Source organism: Halichoerus grypus, chromosome X (assembly GCF_964656455.1).
Source record: "Halichoerus grypus chromosome X, mHalGry1.hap1.1, whole genome shotgun sequence".
Classification (NCBI taxonomy): Eukaryota; Metazoa; Chordata; class Mammalia; order Carnivora; family Phocidae; genus Halichoerus; species Halichoerus grypus.
Window position 1 is genome coordinate 37,465,146 of NC_135727.1, and position 20,924 is coordinate 37,486,069.

A 20,924-nucleotide genomic window follows, 5' to 3' on the forward strand; every position below is an offset into this window, starting at 1 on the left:
TCAATAAACCAACCAGTCTTGACTATTTGTTGGCACAGGAAAGATGGCGGCAGTGACCGTCTCTTGAGACTCGTTTTGGAGCCCCTAGAGTTGGGAGTGGGGATAGGGGAATCTGTGCAACCTGAGCCTAACAGGGTGGGAGGGATGAGGTTGGGAGAACGGAGAGGGGGGACCCCTTCTATTCCACATTTAAGGATATTTGTGTGGTATTTGGGGTTACAAGATTTTGAAACCCCTATGGGATCGGACTCCAAGCCAAAGCTATGCTGGCCAGATCTTCCAAGTGCAGACCACCCAACAGAAGAAAATACCAACTCCTTCCTCCCATCATCTCCCCAGACCTCCCAACAGAAGAAAATACCATCTCCTTCCATCAGCCTAATGGATGAGAAGACTTCATTCACTTGTTTCCACACTCAATATCTCATCTGCCCATCTTAGGGTAGGGTATGGAGGAAACTCTTCTCCTTTTTCCTTGGTCCCTGCCTCTTAACAAGGAAGGATACCTAGGCAGGGGAGGGGTCTCCAAGCTCAGCAGAATAGTCTTTCTGTAAAGCCCTCAATCCCCGTCCTTACAACACTAGCTCCGACCACACTGGAGAGGACATTTTAAATACAGGTTTTCAGACGTGGTAGAGCTTTGTCAGAAATGAACTCTACAGTACAAGTAATGTAATAGTTCTATATGGTCAACAGATGGCACTATGATATTACAATTAAGCTCAAAGAAGCTATTACTTTTTTTTTTTTTTTTTTTTTTTTGCAGGGTGAGAATTTTCTTCCCCTGCAAATCAAATGGTAGAAAAGAAAAGGAACCGGCACTTTTTGATTGTTTGCTATGCATCAGGCTCTGTGCCCAGTGCTTTATACTATTCGTCTCATTTTAAAGCCCATAACAACCTTATGAAGTGCTGTCATTATCCCCGTTTTCTCAAAAACAAGGAATTTAAGTCACTGAGAGGCTAAACAGCTTACTCGAGATTGTTCAGTCAGTAATCACATCATGATTATTAGTCAGGCAATTATGTCTATTGACTCCTAGACCTCAACCTGTCCCAGGAAAATATGCCGTCCCTCAGAAAGTGGAAATATCTTCCCTGCATTTGTAAAAGCGGCTGTGTGTCCACAATACTGTACCAAGAACCGTTCAGCTAGCAAATAACATGCGTCTCTCAGAATCTTTACCTCTCTCGCTTACGTGTGCATGTAGGTACTTACATACGCACACATATAATTGGTCAGTACACTTGGTTTTCCCCAAGGGAATCCAATGCACTAATACACACCACTATGTATTTGGCAACAACACGAGTGCATCTCACAATTATTATGCTGAGTGAAAGAAGCCAGAAAAAGAGGGTACAACCGGCCTGATTCCATTCTTAGAAAATCTTGAAAATGCAAAGTGCTCTCCAATAACATGAAACTTACCATTGGTTGCCTGGGGAGGTGGGGAGGGAAGAAAGAAAATTAATACGACGTGGCCTGAGTCAACTTTGGGGAGTAATGACCACATTCATTATTTTTGGACTACTCTCTATCTTGACCATCATATTGGTTCCATGACTGTGTGCATTTTTCAAAACTCAACTGACTTTTGCTGTAAATACATTTTTTAAAAGATTTATTGGAGAGAGAGAGTGTGAGCAGGGGGAGGGGCAGAGGGAGAGGGAGAGAGAGAGAATCTCAAGCAGACTCTCCGCTGAGTGTGAAGCCCGATGCAGGGCTCGATCCCAAGACCCTATCATGACCTGAGCCAAAATCAAGAGTCAGCGCTTAACCAACTGAGCCACCCAGGAGCCCCACTGTAAATACATTTTTAAGAAGTAAAGCCTTAGGACCACTTCACCCTAAGACTGATCCTTTAAAGTTTCATAGGTGTTATATCTAAATACATTAAAAACTCCTCCAGACAATGTTATAATATTTTTTCTTTGCTTTCAATAGTCATACATATTTTTTAAAAACTTAAGAGGAGGAAAGTAGTCTTTTATATTTACCACTTCTGTTTCTCTTTATTTCCCAAGTTCCAAGATTCTCTCTGGTATGATTTTATGTTCAGCCTAAAGAACTTCCTTCAGTATGTCTTTAAGAGTTGTTTGCAAATTCTCTTCGTTTTTCTTCATCTGAGAATGTCTTTATTTTGCCTTCATTCCTGAAGGGTACTTTCACTGGATATAGAATTCTGGTTTGGCAGTTCTTTCAGCAATTTATTTTTTTTAAGTAAACTGTACCCCCAAATGGGGTTTGAACCCATGACCCCAAGATCAAGAGTCGCATTCTCTACCAACTGAGCCAGCTAGGCGCCCCACTCTCTCGGCAATTTAAAGACATTTCTTTGTCTTCTGCCCTCCCTGGTTTCTGATGGGAAATCTGCAGTATTTCAAATTATTATTACCATATGTATTATGTCATTTTTTTCTAGCTGCTCTCAAGATTTTTCTTCATTCGTGTTGGGCAGTTTTATTATCTGTCTATGTGATTTTTTTTTTAAGTTTATACAGTTTGGAGTTCACAGAGTTCTTGAATCTGTAAATTTATGTCGTTGATCAAATTTTGGGAAATTTGAAGCAATTATTCATCCAAAAATTATTTTCTGCACCAATCTCTTTTCTGCTCCCTCTGTGCCTTTAATGACATGAATTTTAGACTTTCTGATATTGTCCCAGAGATCTTGGAGGTCTCTTTAATATTTTTTCATTTTTCAGTTGGCATATATGTTTTTAATTTAATTTTTTCATCTTAGAAATGTACATAGTGTAAATGATTTGATACACCTAATCCCCTGGGGTCAGGAAAAGATGGTGGAAGTGATATCTAAGCCAATCCTAATGGGTGAAAACAATTAACCAAATGAAGAAGAGAGGGACCAACAATCACAGGCAGGAGAACGATGTGTGTACGTGATTTGCACTTAGTTTGTTACAGTTGAAACATAGGGAGCCAACTTGGAAATGATAAAAGATGGTGTTGGAGAAGTAAATGGAATGAATCATGCAAGATTTCAGGGTAAACACCTTTGACTCAATCAATCCTGAGGAAACTCTCAGGAGTCTGGATTGTCCTGAGGACAATTGGAAAATGAGGTTTTTTAAAAATGTGAAGTGAGTTTCTTTTTCTTCCTTTTACTTTTCTGATTTTCTCCTGTTTCTATAATGAACGTGTATCACTTTTGTATTATAACGGCTTTAAGTGAAATATAGTTCGCATACCATACAAGTCACCAATTTGAAGTGTGCAATCCAATGGTTTTTAGTGTATTTACAGAGTTGAGCAACCATCGCTGCAATTGATTTTAGAACGAGTTTATCCCTTCCAGAAAGAAACCCTGTACCTTTTAGTAGTCACTTCCAACTTCCTCCCAGCCCTCTTCCCCTCCACCCTAAGAAACCACTAATCTACTTTCTGTCTATGGATTTGCCTATTCTAGACATTTCATATAAATGGGATCATACAACATGTGGCCTTTTTTTTGGTCTGGCTTCTTTCATTCAGCACAATATTTTTAAGTTGCATCCATATTGTAACGTGAATCAATACTTTGTTTCTTTTTATTGCCAGATAATATTCCATTGTATGCCTGTACCACATGTTATATATTCACTCACCAGTTGATGGAAACTTGAGTTGTTTCCACTTTTTGCCTATTATGAATAATGCTGCTGTGAACATTTGTGTACAAGTTTTTATGTGGACATACATTTTTAATCTTCTTGAGTATATATAACTAGGGGTGGAATCACTGGATCACATGGTAACTCGATGCTTAACTGAGTAACTGACAGATTATTTTCCAGAGCAACTGCACCATTTTGAATTCACTCCAGCAATATATAAGGGTTCCAATTTCTCCAATTCCTTGCCAATACTTGTTATCTGTCTCCTTTTTTCCAGTTTTATCAAGAAATAATTGACATACATCACTGTATAGTTTTAAGATATAGAGCATGATGATTTGCTATGTTTAAGGTATACAGTGTGATTGATTTACACATATTGTGAAATGATTAGCATAATAGGTTTAGTTAACATCCTTAGTCTCATATAGATACAGTAAAAAGAAAAGAAAAAATATTTCTCCTTGTGATGAGAACTCTTAGGAACCACTCTTTGAACACCTTTCCTGTATATTATACAGCAGTGTTAACTATAGTCTCTGTGTTGTACATCCCATCCCTTATTTATCTTATAACTGGAAATCTGTACCTTTTGACCACCTTCATCCGATCCCTCCTCCCCCACTCATTGCCTCTGGTAATCACAAATCTGATCTGTTTTTCTTTTTTTAAAAGATCTTATTTATTTATTCATTGGAGAGAGAGAGAGAGAGAGAGATGGGGTGGGGGAGGAGCAGAGGGAGAGGGAGAGAGATTCCCAAGCAGACCCTATGCTGAGCGCAGGGGGATTGAGCTCACAACCCTGAGATCATGACCTTAGCCGAAACCAAGAGTCAGACGCCTAACTGACTGAGCCACCCAGGCGCCCCTGATCTATTTTTCTATGAGATTTGTCTTCTTGATAATTCGCATCCTAGTGTGTGAAGTGATGTCTCACTGTAGTTTTGATTTGCATTTCTCGGATGGGTAATAATGCTGAACATCTTTCTATGTGCTTATTGGACTTTGTTCATCTTTTTTTGAAAAAATGTCTATTCAGATCCTTTGACTGCTTTTAAATTGGATTATTTGTCCTTTTCTTTAGTGAGTTGTAAGTGTTCTTTATATATTCTGGATCTATGTTATTTAAGAGATAAGTGATTTGCAAGTTTTCTCTCCCATTCTGTGGGTTGTCTTTCCTATTTCTTGATAGTGTCCTTTGAAGCACAAAATTTTTAATTTGATGAAGTTCAATTTACTTTTCTTTTGTTGCTTATCATTTTGATGTGATATCTAAGGAAGCATCGCCTAATCCAAGGTCACAAGATTTATGTCTATATGTTCTATACGTTCTAAGAGTTTTGAAGTTTCAGCTCTTATATGTAGATCTTTGATCCGTTTGAGTTAATTTTTGTATATGGTGTAAGGCAAGGATCTAACTTCATCCTTTTGCATGTGGATATCCAGTTGTCTTAGCTCCCATTGTAGAAAAGACTATTCTTTCCTCCAGTTGAATAGTCTTGACACTCTTGTTAAAAATCAACTGACCACAAATGTATGGGTTCATTTCTAAGATCTAATTCGACCCCATTGATCTGTAAGTCTATCTTTATGTCAGTATCACACTACCTTGACTACTGTAGCTTTGTAGTGAGTTTTGAAATCAGGAAGCATGAGACTTCCAATTTTGTTCTTGCCTTTCAAAATTGTTTTGGCTATTCTGGGCAGCTTGCACTTCCATATACATTTTAAGATAAGCTTGCAATTTCTGCAAAGAAGCCTGCTGGGATTTTGATACGGATTGCATTGAATTTTTACATCAGTTTAGAGAATATTGCCATCGTATTATTAAATAACATTTAATTTATCAGAATGAACATGGGACATGTATTCATTTTTAGATAAAAGTAAAACTAATATTATTTATTTACAAAATGGTACACTACCCTCCTTGCAGGGCCCCTGTCTCAATGAACACCCCATATCTCCCTATTGTATTGTTTCTAGTTGGTCCTTTAGAGACAGAAACAATGACCTTGCTATTAGAACTAGACCATATCAAAAAAGGGTAGCTCTGATCCTGAGGATTCTTGGTTTTGCAGACTCACTTTTCATGCAGTCTCAAGCTGGACAAGAATAGAGGAAAACTATCATTTATCAAGAGGATACCATTTGCCAAGTCTTGTACCCTGCATTTCTTCACAACATGGTCTCAATCAATCTTCACAACAGCATTTTACATGGGTATAACTATGCCAGTTTTACAGATAAAGAAGTGAAATCCTGGGGAGTTCACAGAATTGGATCAAACTCAGGACGGTTAGGTGGCAGAGGTGGGATTGGAATCAAAGTTGTCCTAACTCCAGAGCCTTTGATATGCCCACTGCTCCCATGACCTGAGACCACTGACAGTAAGAAAGCATCTGTCCAAATACCTTTCTAACCCTGCTGCCCAGACCTGGCATAGGGTCTCTTCTCCTTTCTCTGGACTCTCTTACGCTGTTGAGTTGTTGCCAGATGCTCTTTAGAGATGTTGAGAGTCACAAGAAAAGTTCATAGTCTGTGCCAGAGTCCTCATCCAAGTTGACTTGGCCCCTGGCACAGTCCAACTCTTTGCAGGAGCTCTGCCCAGAGAAGGGCATTACCTTTTATCCCAGGGCTGAACTTATAACCCAACCAACAACACTCTTACTTTTGAATTTCAGTACAAACCTTCTCACCTGGTAAATCATTTGGGATGAAGCTCTGAGTGATAATTGTGTAAGAAGATTTTAAATTATGTAAAAACATTTTACTCCGTAGTGGAAGATGTCTGTGTTTATAGCTCTAGACCACTATAGGGCTATTTCCAAAAATTCTGAATATATCAAACCCATCCAGAAGGATCGTGCCTTCTCAGAGCATCAGAATAAGAGGAGAGTTAACTTACTTTTTGGGAGGGAGGCTAACCTGCAGCAACAGGAAGGACAAATCCAAACACCATGGAATGGGAACACTATGATTCCTCTGAACGATGCCCGGTGCAAAAATGTCTTCTTTTCTTCTTAATCAGTCTCTGAGTTCTCAGCCACAGAACTAATGACATCCTAGGGCATATATATATGTGTGTGTGTGTGTGTGTGTGTTTCTCATGGGATTATCATACAGGAAGAGTTTACAGACACAAACTATAGCCAATGTTCTTCACAATTTTTTTTTACTTCCTAGTGGCTTAGGGATCAATAATTTTGATGTCTTGATGTGACTTTCATATGTGTTTCCCATATCTCTCCAGGGATTTACAATCCAAGGTCATGGTTTCTGTTCAGGAATTATTAGACAAGCTCTTGAACTTTTTCTTTAAAAGATTTTATTTATTTATTTGAGAGAGAGAGAGAAAGTGAGAGAGAGCATGAGCAGGGTGAAGGGCAGAGGGAGAAGCAGACTCCCCATTGAGCAAGGAGCCTGATGTGGGATTTGATCCCAGGACCCCGGGATCATGACCTGAGCTGAAGGCAGACACTTAACTGACTGAGCCACCCAAGCGCCCCTTGAACGTTTTTTAAAAAAGATTTTATTTTTATATTTGAGAGAGAGAAAGCATGAGTGGGGGATAGGGGCGGATGGAGAGGGAGAAGCAGACTCCTTGCTGAGCAGGAAGCCCGATGTGGGGCTTTATCCCAGGACCCTGGGATCATGACCTGAGCTGAAGAAGGACACTTAACTAATGAGCCACCCAGGTGCTCTGACAAGCTCTTGAACTTTGCGTGAGCATCCACATGAAGGGGTTACCCTGAAGAGCAAGAGGTCCATCCTGATGGTGCCAGAGAGTCCATGCAAAGGATTTAAAAAAGGTTATGACTTAGTCAGATTTGCTTGTTAAAAAACAACCATCTAGGGGCACCTGGGTGGCTTAGTCGGTTAAGCGGCTGCCTTTGGCTCAGGTCATGATCCCAGGGTCCTGAGATCCCAGAGCCTGGGCTAGAGCCCCACATTGGGCTCCCTGCTCGGCGGGGAGGCTGCTTCTCCCTCTCCCTCTGCCTGCCGCTCTGCCTACTTGTGCTCGCTATCTCTCTGTCAAATAAATAAATAAAGTCTTAAAAAAAAAGAATTAAAGAATCACCTAGCAACAATGTGAATCAGAAGAATTCCAAGAGTGGAAGCTGACTCACAGTTCCTAAGGCCTTCATAGTTTATTTTCCTGGATTGCTGAAGTATTCCCCAATAGTCGTGAGGTAGTGAGGGTAAAACGTTAGGGATAATTTAAGAGACGACAGAAGTAATCAAGAGAACTTGGTAACTTAGAAAATAGTAGGGATAAATAAGATGAGGAGAAATTTAAAGATGATGCCTAGATTTCTGATGTGGGTGGTGATGAGGAAAAGAACGTAAGGAGAGGATCTGATACAGTGAATAGGAGATAATGCATTCAGTTTGGGACACATTAGTGGAGATTTCAAGTAGGTAGATGGATTTATTATTAGGGTGTGAAGCTTAGAGGAGACATATGGACTGGAGATAATCATTTGGGAGTTATGGTATAGGTGAGAGCTAGAGACATGGGTGTGAATAAAAAAAGACCATGAAAGAATTGTGGGGGACACTTACATGTAAAGGATGGCTAGAAGTAGGATTCTGGAAAGGGAACTGGAGAGGTGGCAAAAAGAGAGGTGAGAGAATGATAAGGAGGGAGTGGTCACAGAACCAAGAGAAGATAGGGTTCCAAGAAGAAAGGAACTGCCAGGCGCCTGGGTGGCTCAGTCAGTTGAGCCTCCGACTCTTGGTTTCGGCTCAGGTCATGATCTCAGGGTCCCAGGATTAAACCCCCTGTTGGGCTCTGCAGTCAGCACAGAGTCTGCTTGTCCCTTTCCCTCCCCCTCAGCTCCTCCTTCCACTCGCACACACGCATGCGCGCGTGCTCTTGCTCTCTCCCTCAAATAAATAAAGAAAATCTTTGGAAAAAAAGAAGAAAGGAACAACCAACATTCGCTGAGTCAACTAAGGTTTATTGAATGCCTACTATGTGCCTGGGGATGCTTCAAGGAATTACAAAGAAGATATATGCCCTGGTGGAACTTACATTCAACTGGGAGGAGTTAGACAATGGACAAAATAAACAAATAAATGGTAGAGTGTGAAAGAAGTTGATAAATGTTATGGAAGAAAGGACCAGGGAAAGCATATCAGGAGTTCTGGTCGGGCAAGTGCAGTTGAAATGGGGTAATCAGGGTAGGCCTCATTGAAAAAGAAATATTTGAGCAAAGACTTGAAGGAAGTGAGACATGAGACATGCGGATATCTGAAGGAAGAGTTTTCCAGTTAGAACAGCCATCACAGAGGCTCTAAGGCAAATGCATGCTTGAAATGTTTGAGGAATAGTTAAGAAACCACTGTGTGTGGAGCTGAATGAGTGAAGGAGAGAATAGGGTGGGATAAGATAAGAAGGTAAGAGGGTGGTCCACACAGTGGAAGGCCCTGGAAGTCATTAGAAGGATCTTGTCTCTAAGAGGAATGTGGAGCCATTGAGAGTGTTGATTTATGTTGAATGACATGTCAAGATTATAGTTAGGCATGCAAGAAGGTAGAAATAAGAAGATCAGTCAAGAGGCTATTGCAACAATCCAAGCAAGAGATGAAGATGACTTGGATCCAATTGGTAGCAATGAAGGTAGTGAGAAGTGATCAGATTATATATACATACACACATTCACACACATACACACACATATGCTCAGTCACAATCATGTAGTTTCTTTTTTTTAGAGAGAGAGAGAGGAAGAGAGAGAGCAGGGGGAGGAGCAGAGGCAGAAAGAGAGAATCTTAAGCAGGCTCCACTCCCAGTGGGGAGCTGGACCTGGGGCTCGACCTCATGACTTCATGACCCTGAGATCATGACCTGAGCCAAAATCAAGAGTCAGATGCTTAACCGACTGAGCCACCCAGGCGCCCCCATGTAGTTTCTTTTTAATCAGCTTCATTGAAGTATAATTTAGACACAATAAAATTGCATGATTTTAATTGCACAATTCAATTATGGGTCAACCATGTCTTAGATGGATGCTATAATGTCTCCTGCTAAAATAAGTTTAAATAGCTGGGTTTTCCCCAAGAGTACTGTCCTAAGGTTTTAAGAATATTACACAAAGTCTTTGGCAATATAAGAAGGGACTTGGTAATTTTTAAAAAAACTGATTATTTCAGCCAAAGATGGATGAGGGCTTGAAATACAAATGTCAGGCGTGAGTTTGTTTTGCACAGCACAAGACTTCAGCAATACAGAGAGCATAACTGGTTGCTATACCCAGATGCAAGCCACTGGTGTTAGTGAGCAAAGATTTCTTGCTTTAGGATACAGATGTGAGAAAAATTGGGATGCACGGTCACGCTGTCTGCATACTTCACCAACTAGAACTTGCTCAAGCCTGTCTTCCACAGGACCAGCAGGTCTCCAACAATGGCTACGGTGTTATGGAAGAAACATTTCTCTGCATTTGGACTGCCAACCAAAATTCATTCCGAGTAGCGGTTACTTTTGAAGGTGTTCTGGTTGGCCAGAACTTTTTTTAAGGCTAATAATAATAGCTACTATTTATTGAGTACCTGCTCTATGACCAAATGAGCATTTTGATAAGTTAACTTTTTTATTCTTCACCAGTGTGTGATGTATTTTTTGTCCTCTTTTTAAAAAAGATTTATTTATTTATTTGAGAGATAGAGAGTGGGGAGGGGAAGGGTGGAGAGAGAATCCCAAACAGACTCCCCACTGAGTGCGGAACCGAAGAGGGGCTCAATCCCACGACACTGAGATCATGACCTGAGCCAAAATCAAGAGTCGGATGCCTAATTGACTTAGCCTCCAAAGCGCCCCTATTTTTGTCCTCTTTTTATAATTGAACTTAATGCTTAGAGAGAAGTGAAATGTAGTTCTGGCTCTGAAACCTAAACTCTTAATCCCATATGAGCCTAAGGGGGATCCATCATTTAAGAGATTCAAGTAAATTGATAGCACATGATTGAGTCTTGCTGAGGCAAGAGCAAAAGAGGTGGTGGGAGCCAAGATGGAGCATTTTGGGTACAGGGCTATAATTCTACTAGGAATGATGATTTTACTCTCATTATTTTATTTTTGGTGGGAAAACCCGCTGTCCAGAGACTTCTTCTATGGGGGGGAGGAAGTAGGAGGTCTGAAGATTTAGAAAGCTGATATAATATGTAGCTAGATTGCAATGGAAACCATTAGAAACACACAGCTTGGTCCTCCCACCCCAAGTCATTTTGCAGCAAACTTGAATGGAACCAGCACCAATGCAATGTTAGAGGGTGATGACAGGAGCTGCATGAAGGGGTGCTGAGTGATGTTGAGGAATGGGGGCGGCGCTGGTGAGCCCCAAACGATTGCCCTATCTATGGACAGGGAGAAAAATGGGGTAAACCTATCACAGTGGGCCACAGTGTATACTCCAGCCAATAGGTAATTAAAGGGAAAGCCACTGTCCATACACTGGCAGGCAAAGTAAATACCCTTAGAGGCTAAAGAGCCAAACTTGTACTTGGCCTGGCTCCTGCAGCTGGCCCAGGTATAACCAAGTACCATGAGGTTGACGAGGTACCAACCAGGTACCATGGTTGATGAGGGACCACATGACTGGAAACTATTCAGCACAACGTGGTGGTGGGGGCGGGGCAGAAGTGATGCCAAAATGGTGAAGGAAAAGTTGGTGGTAAACCTGAGGATCTGAGAAAGTGCAGAAAACTGAAATGGGTCCATGGCATCTTAACAAATCATTAAGCCTGTGACCATGTGCCGAGGCTCACCTTTACCATCAGGAGAACAATGATTTCTGGAAGGTCACAGAGAGTGCAGAGGCCCATCACAACGACATTGTGCCCCGCATAGTATAGATATTAGTGCAGATGACATCAAGGCTTGGGCTCCTTTAATAACTATAAAGTGCTATCATTGAGATGCCATTTGATGAAGGGCCTAGGGTAGGTGTTAATAACCCCAAACCTATCCAGATAATGAGTTAGGAAAGATCACAGGAGTGTATCATGGAGCTAAATTAAAAGGGTTTCATTGATCCTGGAATTGATGCCTTTGCTACTCCTATGAACACTAAATAAAGGGGAATGTTCTAGATTACAGATATTTATCCTGGAACTGTAGGCTAACTGATATTGATCCACATGCCTGTGTCATTGGTAAACACATCAGTCTAAGTGGAATCCATATAACTCTGCCACTGGAGAGGCATTTTCCATGGAATTGAAAAATTCATGAGTGTAGCTTCTTGCATGAACCTCTTGAGACTGTCTTCCAATGTGGAGGACCAAACCTTTTATCGTTCAGGATTTGGCAATATGGGCCCGCACACTATGCTGTATTTATATCATTTTGATGTTCGATGGGTTGGTGTCGGTAAGAGTGATGGTAACATATGGGAGCCAGATAGTATTTATCCAAGAGAGTTAGAAGACTCTAAATTACAAATGAACAAGATTGGACAAGATCGTCTTTTCCGCAGTCAGGTCCTATGAAAGAAATATTATGACACATGCACTTCTGCTTCAGGTAAAAAAAAAAAAAAAGTTTACCAAACCCAACACACCATCAGAAAAGAATCATTGCTGAAGGCAGTAATGGACCAATAACACTGGGGATAAAAATCTTCCCGAAGGGCAATAGTTCGGTAATCCCCGCTCTCTACTTGAATGCTAGGGGAGTAACTGTATCATTTTAAGTGATTAAAAGGTTTTTTGAATTATGTCACACAACCACTTAAATATGAATGGGATTTTCACTACCATTTGCTAATGTCTGCTCAAAAAGTTTAGAAAGAAAATGTGGAAATCACAGTGGGGCTAATCATTTGCGCCCTTTTGCAGGGTTTCAGGACACAATGTCAAGAGCCTTATTCTGTAGTATAGATGGTAAGAACATGACATTACCCTCCTGTATTTTATTTTATTTTATTTATTTTATTTTTTTTAAAGATTTTATTTATTTATTTGACAGAGACAGCGAGAGCAGGAACACAAGCAGGGGGAGTGGGAGAGGGAGAAGCAGGCTTCCCACCGAGCAGGGAGCCCGATGTGGGACTCGATCCCAGGACTCTGGGATCATAACCTGAGCCGAAGGCAGACGCTTAACGACTGAGCCACCCAGGCGCCCCTACCCTCCTGTATTTTAAAGCACAGCAATTCAGTTTTACCTCTGTGAAAGTAAAAGTTGTTTCTTGTTAAAAATTTTATTCTCAGGTGACACTGTAGGCTGATGAGCCAACCGACGCCCATGGGGAAGAACTCCTAAGCAATGACAGTTGAGTTCCCTGCTTCCCCAGTGAGACCTCAGAAGCGCCTGGAAAGAGAGTGGGCAGTCCTACTACCCAAAGTGGAATTAAATTAGGGAGGAACTTCTTGATACCAAGGTGATTGGTAGTTGGTGGTGGAAGTGGGTTAGGGTACCATATCCAGCCTGCGTCCTATCTCCTTGCCATGACCCCTGAAATGTCACGATGGAGGTATCACGTAGTCTGTTGCTTTTCTCACTGGAAATTTTATCAAGATCATTGAAGAGCCACATGCAGTTGTAAGAACTAATATAGAGAGATCCTGTGCACCCTTTACCCATCTCCCCCCTGCCCAATGGTAACAGAGTCTGTTACTTCTTGCTTTGTGGGAATGTATATCCTTTGGAAATAAGACCAGAGTACTCTAGTTAAAACATTAAAGTGCACATATAATGGAGCCAAACTGCCAATTTCCTTTTCACTCCAAGGTGGGCCACTTGGGAGAACATGGAGAACTTACAAGTGAGATTCCAAGTAAAAACCATGACTCTGAGCTATTCCATGGGACACCCGATGGAGCCCCTGGGTCTGAATTACTTAGTGGCAGAATCTGCAGGACATTTCCTGCATGGCTCACGAAGGCAGGGCATTTCCCCGTGAGCTAGGTAAAATGGCCAATGCCAAGGGGGGGCCAGGAAGGTGACAGAAGAGAGAAGCACCAGCTCGTTGATGTTTGTCATTTTTATTTGCAATACTTTAGGTCCAAGTTTCAAACTGCAATATTTTTACACTCAAGACACAGTCATGCACAATCCATATTTCAATTTTCTATTGCTTCAACCACAATTTAAAATAACGATATTGGAAACAAAAGTCCCTAAAAAAAATCAGAAGCTGAGGTCAGAAGGATAGAACCACACCATCAGCAGGTCTACGAAAGAAATAACTTACCGAAAAAAATCAAACAAACAAAAAGACCATAAATACCTTTAATCCAAAGTTACAGAAGAATTTCACTACACATGGGTTTACAGGTAACACATTTGAACAAAAGTAATGCACAACCAAATGAGATACAATTCTGATAAAAAATGAAAATATAGATCCTCCTCAACTTGTTTTGTCTGGATATCATGAGTATAATCCCATCAGCCACCTGTGATCTGAATCCTCCTGGCTGATGTCCTGAGATTTAAAACTCAACCCACGAATGGTTATAGGATTCTGTGAAAGGTCTTATCATCACTAATGAATATAGTAGATGCGGGTCCATAAAGCACGCCACACACAAGCACACACACTGAACTTGAATTTCGCACTCAGGGCTGGTTGGCACTCTGCTAACAGGCAGGGCATTGGGACTAACTGACTTCCGGTGCACCCTCTCTCCAGCAGTATCCTCCGACAACTGGCTGGTCAACTGTGGGAGCTGTCATCAGAAATGCTATCTTTGGTTCCCAACAAGTGGATTTGTCAACACTCCTCAATGCTAATAGCATGTACTTACTTTGTCATTTCTTTCTCTGCAACCTACAAGTGCTTACGTCCGCTTTTAATAGTCCCAGCCGTTGACATGCATGGTTCTGCCGTCTTGTGCCATTTACAAAGTAAAGTCTACAAAGCCCAGCATCGCTTCATAGGAAAGGAGAGGCCCAAACGTAGTTCTGTTCTAGCAAGTGTGACAGTGTATTTCTGTTCTAGTAGCAAATACTGGCCACAGCTTAATGAAAACCAGACTTTACATACAGAGCATATGGGAAACACACTAAAAACTGGGAACACACTACAGGAAAAGGACATTAAAACAACAACAAAACAAAACAACTGTGAGGATTGGGAAGGCTGCCACAAGTTTTATCAACACTCCCTAGTGTTATGTTCATTCACTTGAGGTTTTTTTCCCCCATCATCTTACATATTTCTATTGTTTAGTGGCAACATAAGAAACCCAGGCTTAAGCATGTGATATTTGCCATCCATCACTGTAGCAGGCTAGGTCTGCAAGGCAACCTACGGTACCGCAGAATGATAGAACTTTTGGAAAGACCTCGGAGGTCGTCTAGTCTGATACCCTTATATTACAGATGAAGGAACAGCCGTGAAAAGGTTAAGTGACTTGCCCAAGGCTACACACTAAGTGAGCAACAGAGCCTATATTAGAATCCACGTCTCCTTACTCCTAGGCTAAGTACTCCTTCCACTATGTCTGCTTGCTTCTTTATAATTGCTGTTGACCCGTTAGGTACTAAACCAGGTGAACACGGTATCTCCCTTACCGCTGGTAGCATTCACCCGATGGCAGCTGCCGAAGGAGACTGATGGCACTAACCAGCTTCTATCAGTTTATCCTGCAAGTTTGACTGTGTTTTGTGGCAGGAAATGCGGCTTGTAATGTTGTATATACTCGCACACGGAAGTGTGCGCACGGAGGCGCTAGTTCCATTCCCACGTTTGCAGATTTGGTGAGATATTGTTTAATATCAAACAGACATTCCCAATGCATGAGGAGTTGGGTGATATTCATTTGGTCACTAAAGGAGCATGGGATCAGGAAAGGAGTGAAACAATCAAAGCTAACCAACAGAAAAGATTATATTGGAACCAAATCTTTTATGAAAAACTCTTTCTTAGGAAAAATATTTCCATTCCTTCCAAGGTACCATTTCTTTCCCTCCCAAGCCACATGCAAATATATGTTCAGAATTGCGTGTTAAGTTCACTTGAAATCCCAGGCCTATTAGACCATCGATTTACAAATGCTGAGTTTCAGTCCTCTTGCTCAGAGACTGGGAGAAGCTTTGCATCACTGGCCATGCCTGTGTTTAACTGGGAATATTAACTGCAAGTAGCTCAGAAAAGGACCATGAGATTCGACTGGGGATGGTGGGGAGCAGAACTCCTGGAAGTATTTTTATGTTGAGGATGGCCAATGAAAAGTGGGTTCTCCAGGTATAAGGTCTGCTCTTGGGGAAACTGAGTAACATCTGAGACTGCTACCTTATAACAAGGTCACCTACAATTTCTTCAGTGAGTTAAGAGAAAAATTCCTCTCTTTTGGTGGACGGTCTCCCTTTTGCTCTTTAAAAATGACAGTAGTTACTGCCTACAACCTATAAATCAGGCGGTACAGAAAGCACACGGAGGCCATCTCCAGCCCAAGCTAACCGGAGCTGAAGACCAACAGGCAAAGGCAGCTCTAAATATTTGTCTTTATGTTTTCACAGTCAGCTTTTAATTGCAAGTCATAACTTCTATTGAGATCAAAGGGACTTGCCCCCTGGTCACTAGCAGGAGAATCCTGCCTGAATGATACAACATCCGGTCAGACAAGGACACGGTGGGAGCCGGGGGATTCATCCTTCTATGCCTCCAAAATTTAACCCGAAAATCTGCTAACAGGAGCCAGAGAGGTGATACCCGAACCAGATGTTTTCAAGGGGGCGAATCAAATGTCACCCCACCCAATCTACGGTAACCAAAACAGAAACCTCTCTGCCATGCCCAAGCACAGGGCGGCCACTTTTAAAGCAGAAGGATGTGCCTGGAGCTCGAATAGCGACGTCTCCCTAGCTTCCACTTAGAGATAACAGTCCCCTAAGAAAGCACGTGCCATACCCGAGCGTGTGCCAACCTCAGCACCCAGGCAAATACGAAGCCTACGGAATAACTGTAACTAGCAAATATCTGTGCCCCGCATGCTCTGGGCTCTGGCCAGACGACACCTGCTGCTGGCATCTTCTCTATGTTTCCATAGTCCCCTTTCTGCTGTTTATTTATTATAAAGCAATATGATAACAATACCAAAGAAAATTTTAAAAGGAATGAAATTGTTTGTGCATAATCCCACCACCCTAACACAACTGATTTCAACGACCTGTGTTCCCAGTCTTTGTCCGTTACGCACACTTAGTTTTACAAAGCTGTAATCCCTGTTTATGTTATTTGAAAGTGATCTGATAGACTCTCTCTGAGAACTGGCAGCCTCGTTAGAAATAAACAACCCAATGTGCAAGGGAATATAGTTATTTACACGATCTTTGAGCTGAGAAATATCCTTTATAGACAAACATCTCAAACTATCAAAACAGTTATACAGACGACAGGAAGCAATTTCATATTTCTTTTTCTTTTAGCAATGGAATGTGCTTCACAGGGGAGGAATAGATGTGGGGGATCAGGTGGTTAAACTCAACATCGGGGGTGCAATTCACAAGCCTGAAGAAATCTGAGTAACACAATTAAAGAATAAATACTTGAGTTAAATCTTCTTACATGACTTGGCCATCCAGTAGCCAAAACGGAACATGGACACACGAATATTTACAATGACACATAGACGAGATCAGCAAGAACGAAGTCATTACCCAACATGGTGACTGATTTGGGGGGATTGTGTCATCCAAAAAATCTTCATTGGATTATGACAACGCACCGGATCCTCACTACATTAATGTTCTTTTTTTCTTAAATAAATAATCTCTACTGTGCTTCTCACCCTTCCCTGACTTTCCCACTGCCCTATCCCTATCTCCGGACATTTTGGAATCAACATTCCACAAAGTGCCCTCATTATCTCCGGGCGTGCTAGCAACTTTAAAGATCTGGATAGACTCATCTGTGTCAAGATGAGCTTAAAAAAAAAAAAAATCCAGAGAAAGGGAATAAACGATTAACCACCTGGAGTCCAAGTTGTTCAAGTGTACCCAATGTGAATCCTTCAGGATCATTTTGGCAGGAGAAACAGCTTCTTGCTAATACTTATTAGAAATATACATAACTCTCCAACACAGGGCAGGGGCTTTAGAAGCTGTTCTCGTTGAAAAATTTACATAGATATAAATTTGTAAGAGTAAAGCCTACTGCACTATATTACCACAGAATCTTGGTACAATGGGGGCGTGGCGAAGAAGTACCTGGCTCCTCGTTGTTAATATGCACAACTGAAAGCATCAAAGAGCAACCATTTCTCTGCCTAGAGTGATACGAAGGATCACTGCTCCAGGTCTCTCCCTGCCCAAAAGGCCTTTATGACATATAAGAGATGCTCATCAGCAACTAGGACTTCCTGACTAGCCCTGTGGTTCTCTCCACTGGCAGGGCTGAGTTAGTGTACTGAATTCTATTCACACCCCAGGTATTATTTCATTGAATTCCCTGGCACTATGAATGAAACACTAAAAAAAAAATATTTAACTTTAAATGAAATAAAAATTAAGGCCTCTCTCTCTCTTTCTCTCTCTCATTGGAACAGTGTGGCGTTAAAAATTTCAGGCCGAACCACCTTTTTGTAAAGTAGAACACAGCATGCTTCAAATGAATGTTACCATTTGATTTTCTTTTTCACATCTGTTGTTTTCTCTCACTGTGGGTGTTTTCTGGGGAGGGGGGTGTCAAGCCCCTCCCAACCTTTATAGTCAAAGAAAACAATAGGAAAATAGGAAATCCACCAGCGGCGCCGTTTCCTCAACATAAACACGTGCACTACATGGTTAGCAGAAACTCTCTAAAGAAAGTGCTTGCATTTTAAGGAATGGATGGATGGTTAGATGGACAGATGTACCATAGCAGAGAAGAAGAGAGGCCTGGGCCATTGATCTCTTTCTCCCTCTTGCTGAATGTAGATAGGTTCTTATTCAGATTCTCGGTATGTTACAAATCAAGAAGCCTTCTATTGCACAAACTGTTAGCTTCTCCAAGGCTTAGATAGGCCACTTTGCAGAATTTATGCAACTGACAATACATTTGAAAGAGAAGCATATCCTTTTCTATGCAGCCACCCTCTAGATATTTTTCTGCTCTCAGAAGATTCAGGAAGCGCCAACTGTTGAATTTTTAATAAGTAGATACATGGTTGGACTGCTACTTCTTGGGATATATGATTGCAAACCCTAATTATTTTTCACTGGAGAATTTCCAGATCTCTCTGAACATGTTTTTGAAATTCAAAAGCTCAAAAGACGATGTCTGACTATGCTATATCCTGAAACAGAAATCGGTGAGACAGAGGGAAAATGGGAACAAGTACTTAGAGCCAAATGTTGACTGGGATGTAGTTTTCACTGACCTCTCATTACTGACAGGGCTGAATACTTACAATATCTCTGTTCTCCAGGTCTTTTAAGACATTTTCAAAATGTTATAATGTGTCATATGATTCTGATCATAAGCAAATGTTGGCTAATGGGTCTATTTTCTCCTAATGTGCCTATTTGACAATGCTTGTGTTCCATAAGCACAAGAGAGGATTAAATTAGGTGTCTTGATTTTTGTTTCCTTCTGTCCAACAAAGATCTCAGCATTGCACACTCCTTTTGCTTTCCTTTTGGCTCTCAGAGAAAGTCCCATCTTTGTTTAATAATGGTTTCTCCTATCGGGGTTTCCCAGGTTGAGGACCTGGACTCACCCAATAGGAGGGCCACAAATTTCAGTGTGTCCTTTGTCAGGCATCGTGAAGATGAACGAGCTGGTTTATAGAAATGATACATCAACTACCTCTTAAGCATCGTCGTGAAATTGTTACAGGATCTCACCATTTGAGCTTTATTTGGATAGACAGTTTTTAAAAGCCCTTCCTGAACACACATATTCCTCTCTGCTTTTGGAAAAATGCCTTAAAAGAAACCTTTTCCAATACAAATGCAGAAAAACAGGTACACAAACCAAGCCACCACTATAGAAGAAGAATAAAAAATTGCAACTCTATGAGGGCATGGACTTCCACATGTTCACACAGTACTTGCTCTGGGGTATTTTTTTGTTTTGTTTTGGTTTTTTTGTGTTTTTTTTGTTTTGTTTTGTTTTTGCTTTTTGTTTTTTGCTTTCTTTTTTTTAAAAAAAATTTTTTTTGACGTCTTTTTTTTTTTTTTTCCTGGACATCTAATGACAATGCAAGTGAAAAACATCACATTGGGTAAGGAGTTTTGAAGGAGGTTCGAATGCAAGAGGGACTACTCTCTAACTTAAAAACGAACACGACACTATGAAGAGGGAGTGTGCATCTTTGAGAAACCCTTTTTTTCTTCAAAGTGAATGCACAAAATGAGGGGATTCACTACTGGCTCTTTCGCTTCACGGTAGAAGTGACCGCTTGTGGCCACTTGGACATTGCTGCCCTGCTCGGGCTGCGGTTCAGGCTTACAAATAAATTACATAATCCGAGGGAGTAGGAAAAAGGCTTATAAGAAGTTTCTATTCATTTGAAAGTTAAAGATCGCCCCCACCCCTATTTGACTGTCTTTTCTTCCATCTTTTCTGCAGCAGCGTCTCAGTTCAGTCTTACTCAGGAGGGAGACGGTGGAGGGTAGGCCTCACGGTCCTAGCGGCTGCTGTTCTTAATCGCTTCTTTTGCGGCGATAATCAGAGGAGTCAGGCTGGAGAGAGGCTTGGCTAATTTTAAAAATGGATGCTACAAAAGGGGGAAAAAAAAGAGGAATTACTGGAATCCTTTCCTCCAACAAGCGTATTACCTTACATTCTCAAGAAGCAGCCCTTTTTTCACTCAAATAAATGTACCTTGAGCATCCAATTAAACCTGATTTTATTAAAAATAGTGCCAGCTTTCATGTGTCTGTTGGCCATTTGTATGTCTTCTTTGGAGAAGTGTCTGTTCGTGTCTTTACCCCAAAGACACAGATGTAGTGAAAAGAAGGGCCATATGCACCCCAATGTTCATAGCAGCAATGTCCACAATAGCCAAACTGTGGAAAGAGCCAAGATGCCCTTCAACAGACGAATGGATAAAGAAGATGTGGTCCATATATACAATGGAATATTACTCAGCCATCAGAAAGGATGAATACCCAACTTTTATATCAACATGGATGGGATTGGAGGAGATTATGCTAAGTGAAATAAGTCAAGCAGAGAAAGTCAATTATCATATGGTTTCATTCATATGTGGAACATAAGGAATAGCATGGAGGACATTAGGAGAAGGAAGGGAAAAATGTTTAGGGAGGGAATCAGAGGGGGAGACGAACCATGAGAGACTATGGACTCCTAGAAACAAACTGAGGGTTCTAGAGGGGAGGGGCGTGGGGGGATGGGTTAGCCTGGTGAT

The 20,924-nt window shown here is 41.2% G+C and overlaps 1 protein-coding gene across 18 annotated transcripts in view; it reads right to left on the bottom strand.

The window, feature by feature from the left end:
- Positions 1-13,591: 13,591 nt before the first annotated feature.
- The window catches only part of PAK3 (p21 (RAC1) activated kinase 3), a 252,951-nt gene continuing 245,618 nt past the window's right edge, over positions 13,592-20,924 (bottom strand). For all 18 annotated transcript variants that reach the window (XM_078064993.1, XM_078064981.1, XM_078064986.1 and 15 more), the window contains one exon: positions 13,592-20,270. Coding sequence is in view for 4 of the 18 variants with exons in the window: in XM_078064987.1 (XP_077921113.1) it covers positions 20,181-20,270 (90 nt within the window). In the remaining 14 variants the exon portion in view is untranslated. The remainder of the gene's footprint in view (positions 20,271-20,924) is intronic.